Source organism: Loxodonta africana, chromosome 3, assembly GCF_030014295.1.
Source record: "Loxodonta africana isolate mLoxAfr1 chromosome 3, mLoxAfr1.hap2, whole genome shotgun sequence".
NCBI classification, from domain to species: Eukaryota; Metazoa; Chordata; class Mammalia; order Proboscidea; family Elephantidae; genus Loxodonta; species Loxodonta africana.
The window spans coordinates 27,945,291-27,968,275 of record NC_087344.1 but is presented as its reverse complement, the minus strand read 5'-3'; the positions used below and the strand labels follow the sequence as shown (position 1 = coordinate 27,968,275).

Here is a 22,985-nt window from a genome sequence, read left to right as displayed (position 1 = left end):
TGATGAGGTTGACGTGACAATGACTGCCCTCTAAGTGCCCTGTGGTACTACAGTCAGTCTCTGGCTTCCAGGGCACCCAGGATGGGGTCAGGGCAGGGATCTAGGGTGCTGTGAGAAGGGGCAATGAGAGAGGAATCTCAGGTTAAACCTTAAACAGCAAGTCCCCCTCCCCACTCCCAGCTGAGTCCAGACCTAGGCAGTGTGACCCAGTGACCCTTGCCCTCAGGAATGAGGATTGGCAGGTGGAGGAGTTACCATGGTAGTGGCATGTGTCCATGGCAGGATGGACACTTCTTTCCCCAGACTTCCTCACCTCCTGGTGCTTAAGGGATCCTGGGTAAGAGGCAAGGACCAGAGAGGGTATAGAGCTGGCAAGTGACACACAGTATGTTAGGGACCTGGTAGGATTCAAGAGTTCCAGTAGGACGGACTGGGAATGGCTACTATAAATGTTATTAATCATTTGCATTTTTAAAAGTTTTTTTTCATAATTTAACTTCCATTTATTATTTTTCTTTCGTTTTTATTGTGCTTTAAGTGAAAGTTTACAAGTCAGTCTCTCATACAAAAATTTATATACACCTTGCTATATATGGGCAGTTCTACTCTGTCCTATAGAGTCGCTATGAGTCGGAATCGACTCGAAGGCACTGGGTTTTGTTTTGTTTTTTATATATACTCCTAATTGCTCCTCTCCACCCTGTATTTCCGTGTCCATTCAGCCAAAAGTATTATTAATAATAAACCATGCTACTATTTTTGGAGCACTATGTCCTAAGCCTTTCTCTGTTTAGATACTTCTTTACAAGAGCCCTGAGAGGTGGGGGGGGGTCAAGCTATTCCGATCCATTTTACAGATGAGGATACTGAGGCTTAGAGGGGTGATGTTAGGACTAGAAGGGCTTTAACTCAGGCTTTAATGGTATCTGCTCACTCCCCCTCATAGGACTCTCTACTTCTGCCTGACTCCTCCGGGTGCACAGGGAAACTGGCAAAAAGCCTGGATTTGGTCGGTTTCCAAGCAGCTCAGGGATATTGGCGGTGGGGGCAGGGTGTCGTTCTAGGGGCCGCCCCGCTGAGGCGAGGGGGAGGATGGAGGCTCTGGGACTTCCTCTTCCTTCAGCACCCCCTGCCCTCTTCCCACAGGCCCATGGCCGAGAGCTCCCTCTACCGGCAGCGGCTAGAGGTCATCGCGGTAAGTGAAACTCTACCAGTACACACGCCCCGCACTCCGGGCACCCCCAACCTTGCTCCACTCCCATCCTCGCCTCCCCTCCTCCCCGGGAGTGCCACTGCTCCCGGTTTGCCCGGGCACCCCACCCAAATCCTCAGGCCCCATGCTCCCCAGTTCCTCTGTCTGGTCACCACCACCTGACCTGTCCTGACCTCCCCACCTTCAGAAAGGCAGGGCTGTCGAACCCGCACTCACAGGACCTACACCACCCCACTCGTGAACTCTAGCCTCCCAAATACTCCATCGCTCTGATCTCCCGTTTATCAAACCCCTGTCTCTCAAACTTCGCTGCTCTGGACCCCATCTTTGGACTTCTTTCTCACTGACCTCCATCTCTGACACCCGTCTCTCTGATTCTGTGTCCTTCCCCTCCTCATCCCGTCCCTCTGACCTTCATCTCTCGGACGGCCCCATCTCTGCACCCCCATGACTCTGTCCCCCAACTCATTAAACCCCCTATTTCTGACCTCATGTCTAGACCCCAATCTCTGCACCCCTATCTCTATGGTCTCCATCTCTTTGGACCCGGACCGGTGCACCCCCATCTCATTAACTCCCATCTTTCTGACCTCCCAACCCTACACTCCTTCTCTCCGGACTCTCATATCTCTGGACCCCAACCGCAGCACCCCCATCTCTGACTGCCCCGTCTTACTAACCTCCGTCTCTCTGAGAGCCCCCATCTCTGCACATTCTGTCTTTCTGGACCCCAACTCTGTACCCCTGACTCTCTGGACCTCATCTGGACTTCGGTCTCTCTGGACCTCTCCCTGCACCCCCGTCTCTGAACCTCGTCTCTGATTCGCTTCATCTCATTAACGCCCATTTATGTGACCCCATATCGCCGACCCATGCAGCTCTGACCGCCCCCCCCCCCCCCGCAACTCCTCCTCCCAAGGTACTCCAGGTACAGACTCCCATCGCGCGCGGGCGCAGCCTCCGCAGCATCTCGGGCGCGGCCGGCCCCGGCCTGCCCCGCCCCCGCAGCCCCGCCCCCCGCAGCCCCACCCCCGGCGGCTGCTGAGTCAGCGCTGCCACCGCCCCCTCCTCGCCCCCGCCCGACGTGCGCCTCGTGGCCCCGCGGGGCCCACGGCCCGGGAGTCCTGGTGAAGGCCACTGTGGGGAGGCGGCGGCGTCCGGCCCCGACCCGCCCGCGGGCAGCTCCAGGTCCGCTGTGTGCAGGAGAAGCGGCGGCTGCAGGAGGAGATCCGCGCGGCGCGCCTGGAGCTGGAGGAAGAGAAACTCCGTGTGGAGCGGCTCAAGGTTGGGGGCACCTGCCCAACCTGGGGAATGAAGTGAGGTGTCTGTGCGAGTCGGATGTGGGACAATAGGAGCCTCTGTCCAATCTGCGAGGCTGGGGACGTTCGTCTCAGCTTCTAGGGTCTTTTGTCCCAGGCTGGTGGGGGGGCTTGAGAAGGATATTTGTTCCACCTTTGGGAAGAAGATGGGGACAATGGAAGTGTCTGCTCCAATTTTAGGGGAATGAAAGGAACTCCAACCAAGCTTTGGGATGAGGGGGATACTGATTTCACCTTTGGGTTGTCTGTCTCAGCCTGGGAGGGCTGTGGGGAGCAATGGGGTGTCTGTCCCAGTCTGGGAGGGCTATGCAGAGTGATGGGGTGTCTGTCTCATCTGGGAGGGCTGTCGGGGGGGGGGGAGTGATGGATGTCTATGGCAGCCTAGAGAGTTGGCGCCATTGATGGGTTGTGTTCAAGCCTGGGAAGGCTACGGGCTGGCACTGTTGGTGTCTGTTCCCCTGGCAGTATTGGAGGCCTGGTGGGTGACTGGGCGGGGGGGCAATGAGGGCATGTACCAGCCTGAGGGAGAAACAGGGTGTCTGTCACATCTGGGAGGTTGTGGGGTGATAAGAGATCTGCCCAGCCCAGAGAATCCTGGGGGGACCCCATGTGGAGTGGGATAGCCCTCATGCCCAGCCCCAGCTTCCTTCCCACGCCCAGAGGAAGTCTCTCCGGGAGCGTTGGCTGATGGATGGGGCGGCTGAGGAAACAGACTGGCCCAAGGATCCCGCCTTGCAGGAGCCCCAGTCACCTGAGGGCCAGGCCCAGGCCCGCATCCAGAACCTGGAAGACAACTTGTTTACGTGAGTGGGACCCCACCTACTGGCCCTGCACCACCCAGCTCTGCCAGGAACCTGGGCCCACTTCAGGGACGTGGCAAGTTGGGCCTGGGGTCCTGGCTCCCAGCAGCCTCCTCTCTTTCTCAGACTCCAGTCTCAGCTCCAGCTGTTGCAAAGTGCATCCACAGGTGCCCAGCACAAGCCCTTGGGCAGGCCCATCTGGCGCAGACAGGTGAGGAGCCAGGGGAAGGTTTGGGAGGAGGGGTAGTCAGCAGGGCCAAGGCAGGACACCTGCAAGTGCAACTTAGCTGCTAGATCTGGATTCGAATCCACCCTCTGCTATTTGTTTCCTCTGCGACTTTGGGCAAATCGCTTACCCTGCCAGAGCCTCTCTTTCTCATCTCTTAAATGGGAATAATAACAGCATACACTTCAAAGAGCTGTTGGGAGGGTCCGTGAGCCCATAGCCTCGTGCTTGTAACAGCACGAGAGAAAGCTTTGATAAAGGTTACCTAATAGGGTAACCTATAGGTTACCTATAGGGTAGTTATGAATTGGAATTCACTCAATGGCAACAGGTTTGGTTTTTTTGGGGGGGGTAGTTTAATGTAGCCCAAACGAGAACTATAGTCAGAAGATGTGGGTGGGAGGTCACGGGACTCGGTCTTGGAGGTGGGAAAGGGTCACCATGAGATGTTCTCCAGTTTTGAGGCATCCATTTGAGTTTTCGTCTTTTTTTTGGAGGGGGGTTAACACCTTTAATGAGTTTTCATTCACATACCATACAACACACGGGGTTTTGAAAACCGGGGCACTTCATGTTAAAATGTGGCTTTCTGGTGACATTTGGTTCTGGCAAGGTGTGGGTTTTCCACAGTCCCCACCTCTCCCTAGTGTCTCATTTTAGCTTCCCTCTGTCTGTAGGGAGCCAGAGGGGAGGGGGCCCATTCATTGGGGTGGGAAGCACTTGTTCAGTTTTGAGTATAAGCCAGGCGTTCATTGCTGCATGGGCTTAAGGCGTCCTTCCCAGGCCTAGGAGCTCATTAAAGGGTACTGTGAGATGGGGGAGCCCTGGGCATGGGGGAGCACGAAGGAAGTACCTGAGTGAGGTTGGGGGTTCAAGGAAGACTTCCTACAGGTAGTGACATCTAAGCTGAATGCAGGTGGGAACCAGGCAAGAGGTCAAAGAGCGTTCCGAGTATAGGAAACAGCCTGTGCAAGGGCCCAGGGGCCGGAAAGCGGGCGATAGGGTCAGAGACCTGCGAGGAGAGCAGTGGGGCTTGGCCTAGGCACCCTACGTGGCAGTCCCCTGCTCCCTTGCCTGAGCTCATCCTCCTCTCACTTCCTCTCTCCCTCTACTCCAGCCACACTGATCCTTTTTTCCTTGAACATGCCTAGCTCATTCTGGCCTCAGGGCCTTTGCACTTGCTGTTTCCTCTGCCTGGAATGAAATGCCTTTCCTTACCTCTTGACTCATGGCTGGTTCCTCTTACGCTTCAGGTCGCTGTTCAGTGTTAACCTCCTCAGAGCTGCCTGGCATATCTTGTATCTAAAGGAGGCACCCCCATCACCTCCCAGGCACTCCCTGGCCCCTCACCTCGCTATATTTTTTCTCCATAGCACTTCTTGCTTCCTGATTTTAAGCTTTATTTATGTTTATTTTCCACCTCCCATCCACTGGAATATAAGCTCCATGAGCAAAAGGCTTAAGGCTCCCTTGTCCAGGCAACCTTAGTATCTGATGGAGTAGGCCCAGCACGTAGGGCCTGATTGAATGAATACAGTATTGATTAAGCTCCTGGTATGCATGAGGCATTGGAGCAGAGGATGATAAGACAGGTACTGGGGAGCCAGTGAGGATGTTAGAGCAGGGGCATATGGGCATGCAGGGAAGGTGGGGGTGGGGCCGAGGGCTGGGCCTGACCTTCTCTCTGCCTTCTCTGCAGGGTCACCGTCCTCTCTCCCAGCCTATCTTGGAGGCAGGTCCTGCAGGTGGGTGTCTGGGATCAGGTTGCCCCCAGATTGAGTGGCCCAAGAGGAGTAAGGATGGGGACCCCTAGGTCCCTGCTCAACCTGTGGCCTCCTCTCTTTTCTCCTTTGCTCCCTGACTGCCCCAGACCCAGCAATTCTAGACAAGAGAGCCTCCCTACCACCTGGACCAACAGGCATGTCCCCGGAGTCCCCATCTGAACCCAGGGAGGAGGCTCTTGGGGCTTTGCCAGCCTTAAGGCAGGTCCCTGGGATGACAGCAGCAGCTTCCTCTGAAGCCAATGGCCCCTGCCCCGGGCTCAGCCCTCCTCCGGAGCAGGAGCTGAGTAAGGGGGTGACAGCGGTGGAGAGGAGGGTGGGTGAGGCCAAAGGAGGGGGTGTGGTGAAGGTGGTGTGGGAGGGGCTGAGGGCTACAGAGGATTGTGCCATGGGGGCCACAGGCCCGGAGCTAGAGGCTAAGGTGGAGGAGATGGTGCTGGAGGCCATTGGGGACAGGCAGGCAGCTGGCAGCCCAGAGCTCCCATCCTGGGTGAAGGAGGACAGGAATGTCGTGGAGGTGGTCTGGGAAGGGGTAGGGGGCACAGAAGGCAGTGACTCAGGGGGCACAGGGGAGGGAGGTAGGGGTTTGGAGGCTGCACAGCAGAGCTTGCCAAGGCTTCCGGAACAGCTGCAGGGAGTGATTTCTAAAGAAGGGGAAGGTTCTCACCGGGGCAGCCCTGAGGGCAATGGGCAGGGGGGCTCTGGAGGCGAGGAGGGGTCTTTCATTTGGGTGGAGAGATTGGCTCTCAGCGAGGAGTGGGAGGAGCTGCTGGTGGAGGGGCCAAAGGGGCCAGGGCAGGTGGCAAGGGAGGAAGAAGATGAGGGCCTATTGGGGAAGGAGAAGGGAGGAGGTGAAGAAACCTGGGAGGTGGAGAGGAGGCGAGCAGAAGAATCACTAGTAGAGAAAAAAGGCGGTGAGGAAGAGCCAGGTACAGAGAGGGAAGAAGCCAAGGAACCATCTGGAATAGAGAAGAAAGGAGATGAAGAAGAGCTAGGGGCAGAAAAGACAGGAGTTGAGGAAACCCCTGAAGTAGAGAAGAAAGGAGATGAGGAACAGCTAGGGACAGAAAGAAGAGGAGTTGAGGAATCAACAAAGACAGAGAGGGAAGGAAGGGAGGAAGGGGCAGAGAGGAGGGTTGAGGAAGCATTGGGAGTAGAGAAGAAAGAAGGTAAGGAACAACTAGGGGCAGAGAAGAAAGCGGAGGAACTATTAGGAGCAGAGAAAAAAGATGGTGAAGAGTCACTGAGGGCAGAAAAGGAAAGAGGTGAGGTACAACCAGGGACAGAGAAGAAAGCAGTTGAAGAATCACTCGTGGTAGAGAGAAAAGGAAGTGAGGAAAAATTGGAGGCACAGAGAAAGGGAGGTGAGGAACCACTGGAGGTAGAGAAAAAAGGAGGTGAGGAAAAATTGGAGGCAGAGAAAAAAGGAAGTGAGCAACCATTGGAGTCAGAGAAAAAAGGAAGTGAGGAACCACTGGAGGCAGAGAAAAAAGGAAGTGAGGAACCGCTGGAGTCAGGGAAGACCCAAGGGGTTGAGGAATATCTCAGTCCAGAAGAGCAGAGAGAGTCAGGGGGTGGAAGGGAACCCCAGGCAGAGGAGGTGAGCGAGGCAGGTACTCCCCTGGGGGCCAAGAAAGAGCCAAGGCCAGAGGAGGAAGAGTTGCAGCCCCAGGAGAAGCAGGAAGGCTCCCTGGAGGAGGCAGCAAAGCTCCAAACTCCTGCTAAGGGGCAGGGCCCCATGGGGGATGCCATGCCCCTCCTGGCAGAGACCGCCACTCCAGAGCAGCCCGCCTCAGAGCACCCTGCTGAGTGCCAGCCACTGCTTCCAGTGGAGGGGCCCAGCGCCAACACCAGTGCCCACCCTGTGCCCACATATGCCCCTGCCCGGCAGCCTGAGCCACCTGCCCCCGCTGAACGCGAAGAGGCGAGGGGCCCTAAGCAAAAGACGTGCCAGTGTTGTGCGGTTATGTGAGGCCGCATCCGTCCACACCCAGCTCCTCTCACAGCTACCTCGGCCTCTTGGCAACCAGCAGCGGGTCCCAGGCACACACCACGGCACCATGGGACTGGCCATGGCACCTGGGAGCCAGCTGGCCTGCACATCCACCTCCACCTGGGCTTCTGGACCCCCTGTCTACTGCCTGTAACCCTGGCCCCCTTCTGCAATGAAGCCTTTATACTTGAAAATAAAAAGTTAAAACACTTGGACAGCTTGAAATGTGTGTGTTGCTAACACAGAACTTCCCCACCACTTTCTGGTGGGAAATCAAAGGTTTACTGGAATCAAAGAGTATGAAATCAGCGAGAGTACAGATTTAGCTGCTATAACCGAAAGACCTCAAGCTACAGTAGCTATAAAAACATAAAAGTTTATTTTTCCACTGGCTCGGATCCATGTGATCACTCAGAGACTTAGGTTCTTTCCCACTTCTTGCCCCACCCTCTCCTTGGGCATGGTCAAACCTGGAACAAGGGCACGGTGATTCTCCAGCTCATGGGAAAGGGAGGAGAATGTGGAGGAGCCCCTACCCAGTGTCTTAAGGCCCACCAGACAGGGTGGGGGGTGAGAGTGGCACACATCGTTTCTGCTCTTGTTCTGTTGGTGAGAACTCAGTCCATACCTGCACCTGGCTGCAAGGGAGGCTGGCAATTGTTCCCAATTACAGTTCTGTTAAAACGGAAGGACAGACTTTGGGAGGCAGCTGATGCTCTTGATTTCATCATACATTTTCTTTTACTCCTTCGTTCACCTACTGTAGTCCTACTAGGGCTGGCCCTTCTCTGTGGAGGTCCTTCAATCCCAGCTCTTCCAGCTGGGTGCCCTCAGGCAAATGACTTGGCCTCGCTCAGCCTCAATGTCTTCATCTGTCAACAGGGCTGATCTAGGGCTGGGGTGAGCACCTTTGTGATGTGACCTGTAGCCCCCGGCCTGGGGTAAGGTTCAAGCCAGAATCTGATGTCTGGGGGCCCCCAGCAGGCCCAGCTCCTCGGGTGTGGGCAGGAAGTGTTTCTCATACCCATAGTCAAGCGTGGTGAGGGGCTGGGAGGGCTCCATACCTGGTGGTGGCTCCATTTCCTGCACCTCCAGGATGGGTACGTCTTCGAGGGGCCGGGCCTGGAGCCCCTCCTGGGAAGGGTTGAGGCTGAGATTCTGACCCTTTGCCCCCACTCCCCACCTCCCAGATATCCCAGGACCCTCCACGTCCCCGGTGGGCCCTGACAGCCCTGCCTTTTTTCTCACCTCGATGTGGGGCTGGCCAGAATTGCTCTTGGCTGGGTCTGGAACATTCTCCCAGACCCAGTGGGGCAGCACCTTGTGCCAAAGGTGGGTGCACCTGGCAAGCAGGAAAGAGTCAGGGCAGGGATCCCAGTGGCCAGACACCTATGCCCAGGTTGCATAGTCCAGGAGCATGGACGTGCCCTCAAGCCTTATCCCTCTCCCCACCCCAAGCTCAGCTAAAGTCCAGCTGCCCTCCCCACCCTGGAAGAGACCCTTGTGTCTGAGAGCCTCACCTTCCAGAGATGGCCAGGAGCAGGCCCATCAGGGGCACACCCCATAGCAGTAGGACACCTGGAAGAACTTTCCACTTCAGTGTGTTATCTGTGGGGGAAGAAGAACGTTTGGACACCAGGGGGGAAGGCTTGGGGCTGGGAAGGGACTAGGTAAGGCTCATGGATGAGGCAGGGATTAGGTGAGGGAGGATTTAAGTGGGAGGGGCTTGTGACTGGGTGGGGGCTAAGGTTGGGGGGGATCTTGAGATGGAATGTGGCTTGTGTATAGAGCAAGGCTGGGTGAAGGGCCAGTACTCAGTGAAGGGTCAAGGGGCAGGGACGGGTGAAAGGGTGAGAGACACACACTGCCCCAGAATACACAGCAGCACTGAGCAGAACCAAAATGTCCCAAGGCATTGTCAACAACCACCTCCCAAGTCAAAAGGTTGCCCACCTACTGAAGGTCAAGTAATGATTTCAGACACCCCCCCACCTCAAATGGAGCAGGCCCCCTCCTTGCGGCAGTCCCACCCCAGACTCCCTACCTGGTAGGTGCAGCTGGATTCTGGGACCAGGTGGGCCCTGTCCTGCCATGTTGGACACAGTCATCCACAGCTCAAAGGTACCCCAGTGAAGGTTTGTCAGGGTAGCATTCTGGGTGACACCACTCACTAAAGGACACAACCCGACAGGTTGAGCAGGTAGGTAAAGTCCCACTTCAGGGCCTTTGCACATGCCATTCATTCATGGCTCCTTCCTTGCCTCCTTTAAGTCTTTGCTCAAATATCACCTCCTCATGGAGGCATTCCCTGAACCTCCCTTTTAAAACTGCAAGCCCCTTCACCACCTGCATTCCCCGCTTCATGGCCTACTCAGCACTTATCACCATCTGACACACTGCCTACTGTTTATTCTGTGTATGCCTGTGTGGCCCCCATTAGAAAGGCAGCTTCAGCACCTGGCCCAGTGCCTCGCACAGGGTAGACACAACCAAAACCATATATTCAAGTAAATGAAAGAATGAATGAGCATCACATCCCTACCTGCACAAAGCCCCGTGGAGAGAGATGCAACCCCAACAAGGGGGAGATATTCCCACCTCCTAGAACTATTTTTGTTGGCCTTTTCTCCTGAATTGTTATTTTTTTAGCTGAAAGAGGAAGTAGCTTTTGAGTTGGCTATAGGATCAAGGGAGAACTGCACACCAATCAAGATCCATTGACATGGAAAGGTGTCCAAGCTAAATCATTACCTGCCGTGGAAAAGGCAAGTTGGCGAAACATCTCAGTCGTAAGATCCAAGAGCTAAACTATAGCATGGTCCACTTTTATTTTTAAAAAATGTGTATGAGTGTGTATGGAGCCCTGGTGGTGCAGTGGTTAAGTGCTCGGCTACTAACCAAAAGGTTGGCGGTTCGAACCCACCAGCTGCTCTGTGGAAGATGTGGCAGTCTGCTTCCATGAAGATTACAGCCTGGGAAACTCTATGGGGCAGTTCTACTCTGTCCTATAGGGTTGCTATGAGTTGGAATCGACTTGATGGCAATAGGGTTTGGGGTTATATATATACACATCTATCTATCTATCCATCCATCCATCCATATCTCTCTCTCTCTCGCTCTATCTAAGTGTTTGCACCACCCAGGAACTATACACACACATATGCACTTATAAAACTGCACACTTATAAACTTAAAAAACTGCATGTTTATAAGTGTGTGTGTGTCTGTGTGTGTATAGTTCCCGGGTGGTGCAAACAGTTAACGTGCTCAGCTACTAACTGAAAGGTTGGAGGTTTGAGTCCACCCAGAGGCATGATGAAGGCCTGGTGATCTACTTCCAAAAAACCAGTCATTGAAAACCCTATAGAGCACATTTCTACTCTGACACACATGGGATCATCATAAGTTGGAATCAACTTGATGATAACTGGTTATTTATTTTTTGGGGGGGAGGGTTAATCATATTACGGTGATTTTATTTAAAGGTCTATTTAAAGGAGCCCTGGTGGCGCAGTGGTTAAAGTAATCGACTACTAACTGAAAGGCTGGTGGTTTGAAAGCACCAGCGGCTCCTCTGCTTACATAGAGATTTACAGCCTTGGAAACCTATGTGGTCACTTTGAGTCAACTGGCTCAATGGCAGTAGGTTGGTTGGTTTGTTTGTTTTTTATCAAGAAAGGGAAAAAATGTGGAACAGAACTTCAAATTCCCAAAGAATCCAGACTTCCTGGACCCACTGATGCTAGATGAACCCCTGATACTGCCCTGAGATACTCTTCAAATCTTGAACCTAACCTATCCCCTGAAGTCATCTTTAAACAGAAAAACAGTCTAGCTCAAAAAGTAAAGAATGTCACCCTTAAGTACTGCGCTTTTTAAAAAAATTATCTTTTATGAGACCAAAGGGGCAACAGTAACTCTAAAGCATAGATGAGAAGTTTAAGGGGAAGTGAGTCTAAATTGACGGGTTATGAAACACCTAGAGCAGAAATAATGGGAATGTCGACACAACACGAAGAATGAAACCAAAGCCACTGAACGATATGTGTAGAAATGGTTAAATGGGAGCACGTTTTGATGTGTATATTCTTCCAAAAAATACAAATAAAACCTTTATCAGTTAGAGACAAATGCTGAGGTACTAAAATACGTAAGGATGAAATGACACCAAAGATTTTAGAAAAAAAAAAAAAAAAAGTCTGGGGGATAAATTAAAATAGACAAAATGTTGGTACTTGTTGAAGCTGGGCAGTGGGTACTGGGGTTTTGCTGTGCTTTCTAGTTTGTACGTGCTTGAAAATTTCTATGATAAAAAGTGAAAATCAAAAAACAACACACACGCTTCTATGTTAGCATCTGCATAGGAAAAATCTGGATGCTGTATTGTCAGCATCAGAGAAACAAAGACAATGCTGATACTCTTGACGATATATGTATATATTTTAGCTTTTGTAACAAGCACAAATAACTTTTGTATTTAGAAAAAAGAGCAATAAAGAGATTTTTAAAAAGTCATTTGTGCTCAGGGTAAAAACTGAGCCTATACCCAAAGGTATGAAAAAGAAATAAAAATCATTTGTAATCCTACAAGCCCTGTTAACACTGTGGGGAATTTCTTTTCATATATTCACACTTGTATTCACTGCTCAGTACAGAGCAATGGAATTTTGTAATCCTGTCTATCTTTTTCACTTAACAAAATATGACAGGCATCTTTCAATGTCAATAAATATAGATCTGAATCTTTATCTTTAATGGCCAAATGATAGTCCATTACACTGATAGCTGTCATTATCCTCTACGGGATAGATGGCATCAGGTATTTGCCCAGGAGCTGAGAGGGAGCCAAGGGGCTCATCTAGGCGCAAGGGTTGGGATAGACTGATGGTGTGGGTCTTGTGGGGGCTGGGAGGAGGGGGCAGGGAAGCTCACCATTAGTGCAGACGCGGAACCCAGTTTCACTCTGTATGCACAAGGTGTAGTGGGTAAGGTGGCCACGAAGTTGGTGCCGTGGGACCTCTCTCCATGCTATGGTGGGGATGCCTGAGGGCGCATCCTGGAGTCGCCAAAGCTCTGGCCCCATCAGGGGTGCTGGAGAGAAAGCCAGTGGGTCAGACCTGCTGGGGTTCCAGAACCCTCCATCCTCCAGCCCTACTTCTTACCTAGTTCCTCTATGAATCCCCAGACTGAGGGGGCAGGAGCCAAGCCCCAAGGAGAGACTGTGGTCACTGTGATCTGATAGGGCACTCCTTTCTCGAAATTCCCTGAGTCGGGGAGGAACAAAGTCCAGTTAGACTTGGCTCTCCTTCCCTCTCATTTCCTACTTTGTAGGTGTCTTCATTAGGGTCCCCAGAAGGAGACCCTGAGATAGGGATTTGAGTACAAGTTGCTTATATGGGAGATGACCCTAGCCAGGCAGCACCAGCAGGACAGTGGGGAAGAGAAGGCAGCCAGTGAATGGTATGTTATCAGGGAAGCTCCCACCATGGGCAACTGGGGCTTAGTCCCACTGGGAACCTCAGGGAGACAGCAGAGAGCACGCACCTCAGAGTCATCCCACCCAGGAGTGAAGAAGCTGGGGTATTGATCCACCAACTCCCTCCCATCAGTTATTGAGCGAGGGCTGCTTCTGAGGGGCCTTAAATTCCCCAGCACTTCCAGCCAGTTACCCAGGCAGGCAAAATGCTTCAGTGACCAGGAAAAGCCCTTGGGCCAGGAAATGCAGGTGCTGACAGCTGGGAGAGGCCCAGCGGCTGTGAGGTAGTCAAAGGAGGGGATATGGGTCGGGCAGCTACAGCTCCTGGGACAGGAGGTGAGCAGACCCCCTTCAAAACCTACTGCTTCAGCATGGCCTTCCCCAATGGAAATTTCTCCAGAGTTGAGGGTCCTAATATTTCACCCAGGGAGCCCTGGTGGCACAGTGGTTAAACGCTCAGCTGCTAACCAAAAGGTTGTCAATACGAACCCGCCAGCTGCTCTATGGGAGAAAGATGTGGCAGTCTGAGTCTGTAAAGATTACAGCCTTGCAAACCCTATGGGGCAGTTCTACTCTGTCCTATAGGATTCCTATGAGTCAGAATTGACTCCACGGCAATTTTTTTTTTTTTTTTTAATTCTTTCACCCATATTTGTGGACCCTGGGACTCTGTCCTAGATTTCTCACTCACACCTTCTCACGCCCTCTCAAGTCCTCTATATGAACAACTGAATCTCCAATACCAAGCTCCAGCCCAGAACTCTTTGTGGGCCCAGACCTGAATACCCAACAGCTCCATGGATGATGCCAATTAGATAACCACATGAGCATCACAGACCAACATACCCAAATGGGTTTACAAAACTTCTGCTCTGAGACTCCCGATCAGAACCTGCCTGGCTCTCTCCGCTCCTCGGTCCCCACCTGGTCCAGCCCCATTGTCTCCTATCTGGACCAGTGCAGTTGCCCTGGTCCCCAGCTTCTACTCTCAGCCCCACAGTCTGTTCCCTTCATAGCCACCAGAGGGCGCCAGTGAGCACCTAAGACAGGGCACATCCCTCCACTGCTCAGAACCCTCCACGGTTCCCACCTCAGTCAGGGTTAAAGTCCAAGTCCTCCCTGTGGTCCACAAGGCCCCTGACCTCCTCTGCCCCCAGTCACCCCCTTGCTCACTCTGTTCCACCATACTGGCCTCCTTGCTGTTTCTCTAATATGCCAGGCATGGACCAGCCTCAGGACATTTGCACTGGCTGTTCCCTCTCCCAGGAATGCTTTTTTCCTCAGACATCCTCATGGCTCCTCCCTCACCTCCTTCAGGTCTTGGCTCAAATACCACTTCCCCAGAAAATCTTTTTCTAACCTCTCCTTCTAAAAGAGCAGTTCTCCCTCCTACCCCTCCCCCTGCTTTATTTTTCTCCAATTACATATACAGCTGTTTGTTTAATTGGCAGCCTGCCTCACAAGAACAATGGCTCCATGAGGTAAGGGACGTTGCTGAGAGGTAGGGTACTGTGACGGCGCAGGGCTTAGCTTCAAGAGCCTGACTATGTGGTTCAAATTCTGCTTCTACCACCTACTTGCTGTGTGGCCTTGGGCAAGTTGCTTAACCTCCCTGGGCCTGTTTCCTCATCTATAAATTGAGCGTTATAATAGGAACTCACTTTATAATGAAGTTCAACTGACTGAATGCATATAGAAAATGCCCAGAAAATACCAGCTGCCCATATGTGTACCACTGTCTAGAACAGGGAGCTCAACAAATCTTTACTGCATGAACAAATGATACTCAAACCATAACACTTTCTCCTTCCAGACTGCCCATTAGTCTGCCTTCCTTCACCAGCCAGGATGGGATCTCAGGTGTCCCACAGCCTCACCTGACAACAGGACACTGAGATTCCCTGGGGGAAGCCGGACCCAGCTGAGGTTCTCTGGGGTATCCCCATCTCGAGCCCAGTCCACCACATGCTCCCACAGCTCCCTGGCTTCCTGCTGCCAGGTCACCAGCAGCTCCTTACTGTCAGTGGTGCTGCTGACCACCACATCATGGGGGGCAGAGCCTGGAAAGAAAGGGTGGGGAGGAGAAGTCTTGCCTGTCCACTCAGGAAGTTCCCTCCCAACCCTCCAGGGCACTGAGTGGAGGAAGTTCACAGCCTCTTACCTGAGCAGGCCAAAGATAGGTTAGTGAAGATCTCCCGGGTGCTGGTGTTGACAGCGGACACCCCAGCCCACTCCGCCTGGGTTGGGATAGAGGAGCTGCAGCAGGGGGTCCCTTCCTGGAGCACCTCTCTACCTCCAAGCCAGAACTGGACTCTGTAGCTCATTTGCACACAGGGCCCTGGGGCCTGAGGGTGGAAGAGAAGTAGGGGTTAATAGCTCCCATTTATCAGGCACATACTATATGCTTCAGTGAGGTCACCCAGCAAACTAGCCAGCAAAGTACTTTTTTTTAATTTATTTTTGTGTTGTTGTTGAGAATATACACAGCAGAACATACACCAGTTCAACAGTTTCTACAGGTACAATTCAGTGACAGACACTGATTACATTCTTTGAGTTGTGCAACCATTCTCACCTTCTTTTTTCCAATTGTTCCTCCCCCATTAACATAAACTCACAGCCCCGCCCCCCCAAGTTCCTATCTAATCTTTTGAGTGGCTGTTGTCTATTCGATCCCACGTAGGTCAAGAGATCTTAAAACAGCCAAGTATTTTTGTTGGCTCCATTTTAAAGATGACGAAACTGAGTCTCAGAAGGGCTCCAAAACAGAGAAAGGCAGGATTAGAATGTGGTTCCAGGGCTGGGACTAGGACAAGTTGGGTGAGATATTCACTTTGGATACAAAATTTAAGGGAAGGCTGAAAACCCAGTAATCAAGATAAATAATATTTTACTAAATCAAAATTAACACACACCAAAAAAAAAAAAAAACCCACAATGAGCAAAATATCAACCTTTTAAGTAAAGACAGGATCTGGCCCTGCGCTTGCATGATGCTGCCTCACTTGCCTCACCCTAATCCTGATTCTGGTTCCAATCAAGCTTTATTTTCAAAAACAGGCAGCTGGCCCATGGGCCATAATTTGCTGATTTTTTTTTTTTTAATATTGCATTAAATCATTATTTATCTTGATTACTGAGTTTTTTGGCACTCCTTAAATTTTGTGCCCCAGGCGAATGAGTGCCTCACTTGCCTCACTGTAGTTTGTGTCCTGTGCAGTTCTTACGAATTTCAGATTTCTCACTGTCATATAGCCAAGTGGGTACATGAAGCAAAAAGGGCGGTACCCTCGAGGGGACTCTGGGGGAATTTGTGGGAGTTTTTGGTTGCCTCGAGGATTGGCATTTGGTAGGCAAGAACCAGGGATGCAACACTGTCCTGGAAACAAAGAAATGTTCCCATATCTCTTGTCACTTGAATGTTGTCCCCACTGGAAACTCATGTGGATAAAAAACTTGTTGCAGGTGGCTTGGACTGCAGATACGATGGCTGGAGCTCAGGCATACATATTGGACCATGAGGTAACATATAAAACATAGCAGACCAGTGTGATGAAGGAGCCTGGAATGGTGAAGCTGCCACATCAGGCTAATGTGCCAACCCCTGAACTCCCTTTATATGAGAGAAACAACCTCTGTCTTGTTTACATCATTGTTATTTGGGGTTTCCTGACATGTGCAGAGAAATGTAATTGGCCCCTGCAGCTCACCTTCCACAGGAGCAAGGCTTCCTGTTCAGCAGCTCTTGGTCCACAGAGGTTCCCAGACACCCACACATCTTTTGGAGCTGATGAGGTGAGGTAAAGAGGGACAAAAGAGAGGGGTATGATAAATCAGGCTTCCAGAAGCAGAGACAAAGGTTTGAGGGCAAGCCCGGAGATCCTCACCAGAGGGCGGTGTCTGGAAGGACAGAATGGGGCTCCACTCGCCCCACAGATCCTCTTCTACTTGCATTCGACAGCGGCCAGACATCTCATAGCCAGTGGCTAGCTCCAGATCCTGGATCTCAACAGGGGTCAGAGGTATGGACTTCAGTTCTGGCTCCAGCTGGGGGAGAGACAGGAGAGACGGGATAAGCTGAGGATACTTGGCTATACAGGAGCTAACCCTTATGTGCCAGCATTTTGGTCCCATTTTGCCTGGGAATGAGGGGGTTCTCAGGACACAGAACTTTTAGTCCCAGGACACCAAGACTAGTTGGTCACCCTATTATTATGCTCATTTTACAGATGAGGAAAGAGAGGATCAGAGAGGTGAAGTGACTTGCCTGAGGTCACAGAGCTGGTGAGTATCGGAGTTGGGATTTGTACCCAGGCAGTCATACTCCAAAGTCTGCATCTACCATTGCTCGGAACTGTATGAATAACTGCAAAGACAGTAACTCTGCTCTTTATTGTGGTGTTTTGTGTTAACAGCTGTGGCTGAGACAGCTGGTTGTCTCCAATATCCACTCTCTCCTTCTTCCTTTGGAAATAGAATCCCTGAGTATTAGTGGGAAATATGGCTGCCTAAAACACACTACATTTCTCAGCCTCCCTTGTAGTCAGGTGAGGCCATATGACTATGTTCTGTCCAATGAGAGATGAGAGGAAGTGATGTATAAAACTTCCAGGTCATGCCCTTAAAATGCATGGGCAGGTCCCCCAAATCCTAGCTCTGGAGTTACCTTCTGCCATCTTGATGTGTGACCTTGGGAAAGTTGCTTAACTTCTCTGAGGTTCAGCTTCCCCAACTATAAAAAGAGATCTTACCAGGAACTCAATAGATAGTCCCAGATAGAATGGGAAAAAAATGTGGAACAAAATACAAATTCCTAAAAAAACGCCAGACCTACTGGACTGGTAGAGACTAGATGAACCCCTGAGACTATCGCCCTGAGATACTCTTTAAACTCGGAACTCAAACCACTTCCAGAGGTCACCTTTCAGCCAAATGACAGACTGGCCCATAAAATAAATAATATCACCTATGAGTATTGTGGAAACCCTGTGGCGTAGTGGTTAAGTGCTACAGCTGCTAACCAAAGGGTGGGCAGTTCGAATCCGCCAGGCGCTCCTTGGAAACTCTATGGGGCAGTTCTACTCTGTCCTATAGGGTTGCTATGAGTCAGAATCGACTCGACGGCACTGGGTTTTTTTTTTTTTTTAATGAGTATTGTACTCCTCAAAATAATCGTCTAGGTGAAATCAAACGGTTAACATTTACCCTAGACCAAAGTTAAGAAGGCTAGAGGGGACAGGAAAGCTAGATGAATGGAAACAGAACAACCAGAATGGAAACGAGAATGCTGATATACTGTGAAGAAAGTAACCAATGTCACTGAACGATATGTATAAAAAAACAACAAACAAACCCATTGCCGTCGAGTCAATTCTGACTCATAGAGACCCTATAGGACAGAGTAGAACTGCCCCATAGGGTTTCCAAGGCTGGTGGATTCGAAATGCTGACCTTTTAGTTAGCAGCTGAGCTCTTAACCGCTATGCCACCAGGAACAGTATGTACAGAAATTGTTAATTATTAATTGTTAATGAGAACCTAATTTCCTGTGTAAACTTTCACTGAAAACACAATAAAATATTTAAAAAAAAAAAAAGAGAGAGAGATCTTAAAAGCATCTACTGTACAGGGAGGTTGGGAGAACTCAGCAAGATAATCTTTGCTGAGCAATTAATACACAGTAGGTGCTCAGAAGTATCAGCTGCTTTTATTATTATTTTTGACTATTTACTGGAAGCCAGGCTCTCCTCCTTATCTGTAAAATGGGTAGATGTAAAATGCATTTACCTCAAAGAGGTTTTCCAAGGATTCAATAAACTCATTGATTCAATAAACTCTCATGCTTGGGAAGAGCCTAAAACAGTGTCTGGTACACAGTAGACATTCTTTGAGAGTTTGCTGTTGTTTTTATAGGCAGTCCCCGACTTAGGATGTATTCAAGTTATGACGAACCATACTTATGACTGTCCTTTTCTGTTTATCTTAGCATTAGTAATACATACCGCATACAATATCACAGCTCATAATTTGCCGATGTTAACATTCTCAGGTATAATGTTTCCAACCCCCAAAGACAAAGAAAGATTGAATTTATAAAGATACAGACAATAAAAGGCAATAATAGTGAAAAAAAAAAGGTATTCAAATACGTCAGAACTGACTTCTGACAGAGTAGTCGCTGGCACGGAAGCCCGTCATAAGTCAGGGAACACCTGTATTATTTTAAGGTTAACTTAAGCTGTTTGAGACTTTCACTTGTTCATAAAAATGTTAAAGAAAGTTTATTGAGTTTCTCAAAGATTTCAAATACAGTCTGGGTTGTGACTGCATGGAATTTATAGACTGTTCTGGGAGAAATTTTTTAGCTAAAGACGACATATATATGGAGTGGTGGGGGGCAGGGATGAGCCCTGAGCTGGGTCTCTGATTTGGGAGTGATGTCCCGGGGCTCTGCCTGAGACAGGCTGGAAGGAATAGGGGCCCTGACCCCTGACACTCACCAGGGTCCAGGCCTCCTCCTGGCATCTTCGGTAGTAGAACTGACAGACCATGTCCTCCTGATGGTGTGGCCATGTGGGTGGGGCCCATTGGACAGTGGTCTCCAGGGGGTCGTCCTCTGAAAAGTTTATGTCAGGGGACAGCCGCGGGGCATCCAGCTTCACTGGGGAAGAGGCAGGATACAGTCAGCTGGGCCCTCCAGGACCACCCACCCCCCCCCAGAATGCCCTCCCCACTAAGTTACCTCGGGTTTCTAGGTCCACGGAGATTGGGGGCCAAAGAGGCCCACCTGCCTTGGCTCCCCAGACAAGGAGTGTGTCAAACTCTGTGAACAGTTCCCGCGGAATGGTCACCCAGCTCTGCCCCGCAGGCACTGCCACGACCTGAGTTCTGTTGAGATGGCTATGGGGAGAGATGCTGGGATGGGGGTACACTGGGACCCAGAGCCATAATGACAAGAATCCTAGTGCTGGCAGAGAAGTCATCTAAGTGCCATGGCTGGAGCCTGCTCTGCCTGGATTCAAATCCCGGCTCTGCTGCTTCCAGCTGTGTGACATTGAGCAAGTGACTTAATGTCTCTGTGCTTTAGTTTCCTAATCTATAAAATGAGGCCAATAAGCTGAGAGGGCCAGAGAGGGGAAAAAATGAGATAATAGACGGAATGTGTTCGGAACATCGTCAGGTGCACAATATATGGCTGGTTGTGGCATTGATTATGTACTATTACACACATATATATGCATATTTACATACATTCAGCTATTTGGTTAGCAAATCTTTACTGTGTTAGGCCCTCTTCTAGAAGCTGGGGATAGAGCTAGGACCAAAATAGACAAGGTCCTGCTCTCTGAAGCTGATGTTCCAGTGGATGAAACAGATAGGAAAGACATATGTATATTTTTGGTGCCATCTCACCTGGTGGTAAGGAGGTTACGGTGTGACGATAGAGGGGGGAACGATGGTGCTGTTTTATTGAGGGGGGAGGTCAGGAAGGGTCTCTTGGATGAGGGGACATTTAAATAAAGGCCTGAAGAGGTAAGGAGTCATGCAGTACCTGGAGGAAAAGGATTTCAGGCAGAGTGAATACCCAGTGCAAAGGTCTTGAGGCTGGACTGTGCCTGGTGTGTTTGAGGAACAGCAAGGAGGCCAAAGGGGCTGGAGCAGAGCAGATGAGTGGGGGAGATGAAGGCAGGGAGGGGATGCGGCAGATCCTTCAGGGCTTGTGGGCCGCAGGGCAAACTTAAGCTTTTACCTAGAGGGAGGTGGGAGTCATAGAGGGTTCTAAGCAGAGGAAGGATGTGCCCTGACTGCTCACAAGCTCCCTCTGCTGCTGGGGAGGGGGGTGGAAACAGACTGTGGAAAGTGAGCATAGGAGCGGGAGGTCAGGGTGGAGGTAACTACACTGGTTGAGGTGGGAGATGATGGGGGCTGGAGGGTGGGGAGAAGACCCTGGTGGCATAGTGGTTGAGAGCTACAGCTGCTAAACAAAAGGTCAGAAGTTCAAATCCACCAGGCGCTCCTTGGAAACTCTATGGGGCAGTTCTACTCCGTCCTGTAGGGCCGCTGTGAGTGGGAATCGATTCCACAGCAGTGGGTTTTTTGGGTTTGGAGGGCAGGGGGTGGGAGAGGTGTTCTGGATAACACGGATGATGGAGCAGATGTGGGCGAGAAAGAGAAGAAAGTCCCCAAGGTTTAGATTTCAAAGGCTTAAAACAGGGCCTTCACCAAAAAATCAAAAAATAACAAGTGCTGGCAAGGATGTGGAGAAACTGGAATCCTGTACCTGGACAATAGGAATGTGAAATAGTGAAGCTGCTTTGGAAAACCGCCTGGCAATTACTCAAAAAGTTAAACAGAGAGTTACCACATGACCCAGCAATTCCTCTCCTAGTTCTATTACCCCAGAGAATTGAAAACAGGTGTTCAGACAGATACTTGTCCACACATGTTCATAGCAGCATCATTCACAGTAGCCACAAGGTGGAAACAGCCCGAGGGTCCATCAATGGATGAATGGATAGACAAAATATGGTATGTTCATGCCATGGAATATTATTTGGCCACACTGATACCTGCTACAACATGGCTGGACCTCAAAAATATGACGCTGAGTGAAAGAAACCAGACACAAAAGGTCACGTACTGTATGATCCCATTCATACGAAATGTCCAGAATAGGCAAATCCATACAGACAGAAGCAGGTTAGGGGTTGCTAGGGGCTGCAGGGGGAGGGGAACAGGGAGTGACTGCTGAGTGGGTACCAGAGTTTCTTTTAGGGGTGAGGAAAATGTTTGTAACTTGGTGGTGGTTGCTTGCGAATGTACTAAATGCCACTGAATTAACTGTTCACCTTAAAATGATTAATTTTATGTTACGTGAATGTCACCTCTTCAAAATAAATTTTAAAACAGGACCTTACAAACCCCTCAATCTTCACCAATTAAAACCAGGCCCCCTATACCCCATTCCCACCTTTTGGGGCCCGTTGACTCTTCCCTTGCTTCACAGAATTTGAAATGGTAAGTTTTCAGGTATGATTCATCTTTAAGGGGAGGCTGTCTCCCAGGCCGGCTGCGAGCCCCACGAGGGTAAGGCTTTCTGCCTGCCTCATTTGCTGCCGGGTCCCCAGTGCCTGGAACAGCACCGCCAAATAACAAATGATCTTTTCAGAGGCACACAGAGGTTTAGCTACTTGCCTAAGGTCACACGGCACTAAAAATAGCTCCTAATTGTTAAGTATGTCCTCCTTGCCAAGTGCTTAACTCACCTAATGCTCAAAATCGACCCAAGGAGGCAGGTTCCATTATCATCATCATTTAATAGGGGAGGAAACAGAGGCTCAGAGAGGGGAAGTGATAGGTTCAGGGTCACACAGCAAAGAAATGAGGGAACCTGGATTTGAAGGGCTTGACATTGGGGGGAGGGCTGGGGTCAGGACTCCCGGGTCTTCTCAACCTGAGAAGACCCCTCCACCCCCCCCATCCCTCCAACGCCTCAGTTTCCCCATGCCACCACGCATACTCACTACTTCTGGCTCTGGAAGTGCAGCGTGGAGGGGGCTCCTAAGTCCTCAAGAGGCTCCCATGAGCAGTTCAAGTCTCCTAAGGATCCAGCTCGGTAGCACTGCATTGGACCAGGGCTGCCTGGAAAGGGCGCGGGGCGCGGGGGGGAACAGGAGAGTCCCAGGGAAGGGTCACTGCACACTCCAGGACTTCTGGCAACTGCGGGGGCGTTCGGGGTCCCTTACGGAAGTGAGCAGCAGGAAGGGAGAGCGGGGGGCCTCTACCCGGCTTCGGGCGGCACTTGTCCCTCTCTCTGCCAGCGGGAGAGCGATGCTTGTCACATCCTGTTGCTGCCCCAAGAGCCGCCACCCCCACCCCGCCGGCTGGGGTTCCGACCTCGCTGCCGCCCCTTCCCCAACTCCTTTCTTTGCCCAGTGCCTGCCTCTGAGGGGCCGAGGGGCGTCCCGCCCTCTGCCGTTCATTCCGCAAACTTCTGGCACACCCTGGCAGGTTTGCGCTTCAATGGTGAGCGCTCCAGACTCACCCTGTAAACGAATCCGGTTCAAAAGCAGAAACAACAGAGGCAGCAGCCATAGGTTCGGCAGCGGCCGCAGGCGGTAGGGCGCAGCCCGGGCCCCCTGCATGGCGCGCCCGCGCCCCTAGTCCCGCCCGGCCG

At 51.1% G+C, this 22,985-nt stretch overlaps 2 protein-coding genes across 6 annotated transcripts in view; one reads left to right on the top strand and one right to left on the bottom strand.

Moving 5' to 3' along the window:
• PALM3 (paralemmin 3) overlaps window positions 1-7,731 on the top strand; it is a 25,880-nt gene extending 18,149 nt beyond the window's left edge. For all 4 annotated transcript variants that reach the window (XM_064280796.1, XM_064280795.1, XM_064280797.1 and 1 more), the window contains 6 exons: window positions 1,147-1,195; window positions 2,417-2,497; window positions 3,193-3,335; window positions 3,459-3,543; window positions 5,258-5,303; window positions 5,429-7,731. In XM_064280796.1, the coding sequence (XP_064136866.1) occupies window positions 1,151-1,195; window positions 2,417-2,497; window positions 3,193-3,335; window positions 3,459-3,543; window positions 5,258-5,303; window positions 5,429-7,311 (2,283 nt within the window). In that variant the 5' untranslated portion in view covers window positions 1,147-1,150 and the 3' untranslated portion in view covers window positions 7,312-7,731. The remainder of the gene's footprint in view (window positions 1-1,146; window positions 1,196-2,416; window positions 2,498-3,192; window positions 3,336-3,458; window positions 3,544-5,257; window positions 5,304-5,428) is intronic.
• IL27RA (interleukin 27 receptor subunit alpha) lies at window positions 7,541-22,985 on the bottom strand. 2 transcript variants are annotated; one of them, XM_064280798.1, is made up of 14 exons: window positions 22,854-22,985; window positions 22,333-22,450; window positions 19,551-19,708; window positions 19,309-19,469; window positions 16,696-16,855; window positions 16,519-16,595; window positions 14,970-15,153; window positions 14,686-14,868; window positions 12,495-12,596; window positions 12,265-12,423; window positions 9,377-9,502; window positions 8,853-8,940; window positions 8,581-8,674; window positions 7,541-8,466 (listed from the first exon to the last, which is right to left on the bottom strand). In XM_064280798.1, the coding sequence occupies exons 1-14, from the start codon at window positions 22,951-22,953 to the stop codon at window positions 8,281-8,283; spliced, it is 1,896 nt and encodes a 631-aa protein (XP_064136868.1). In that variant the 5' UTR covers window positions 22,954-22,985; the 3' UTR covers window positions 7,541-8,280. The 2 variants fall into 2 exon arrangements, with proteins under 2 accessions (XP_064136868.1, XP_064136869.1); XM_064280799.1 differs by lacking the exon at window positions 12,495-12,596.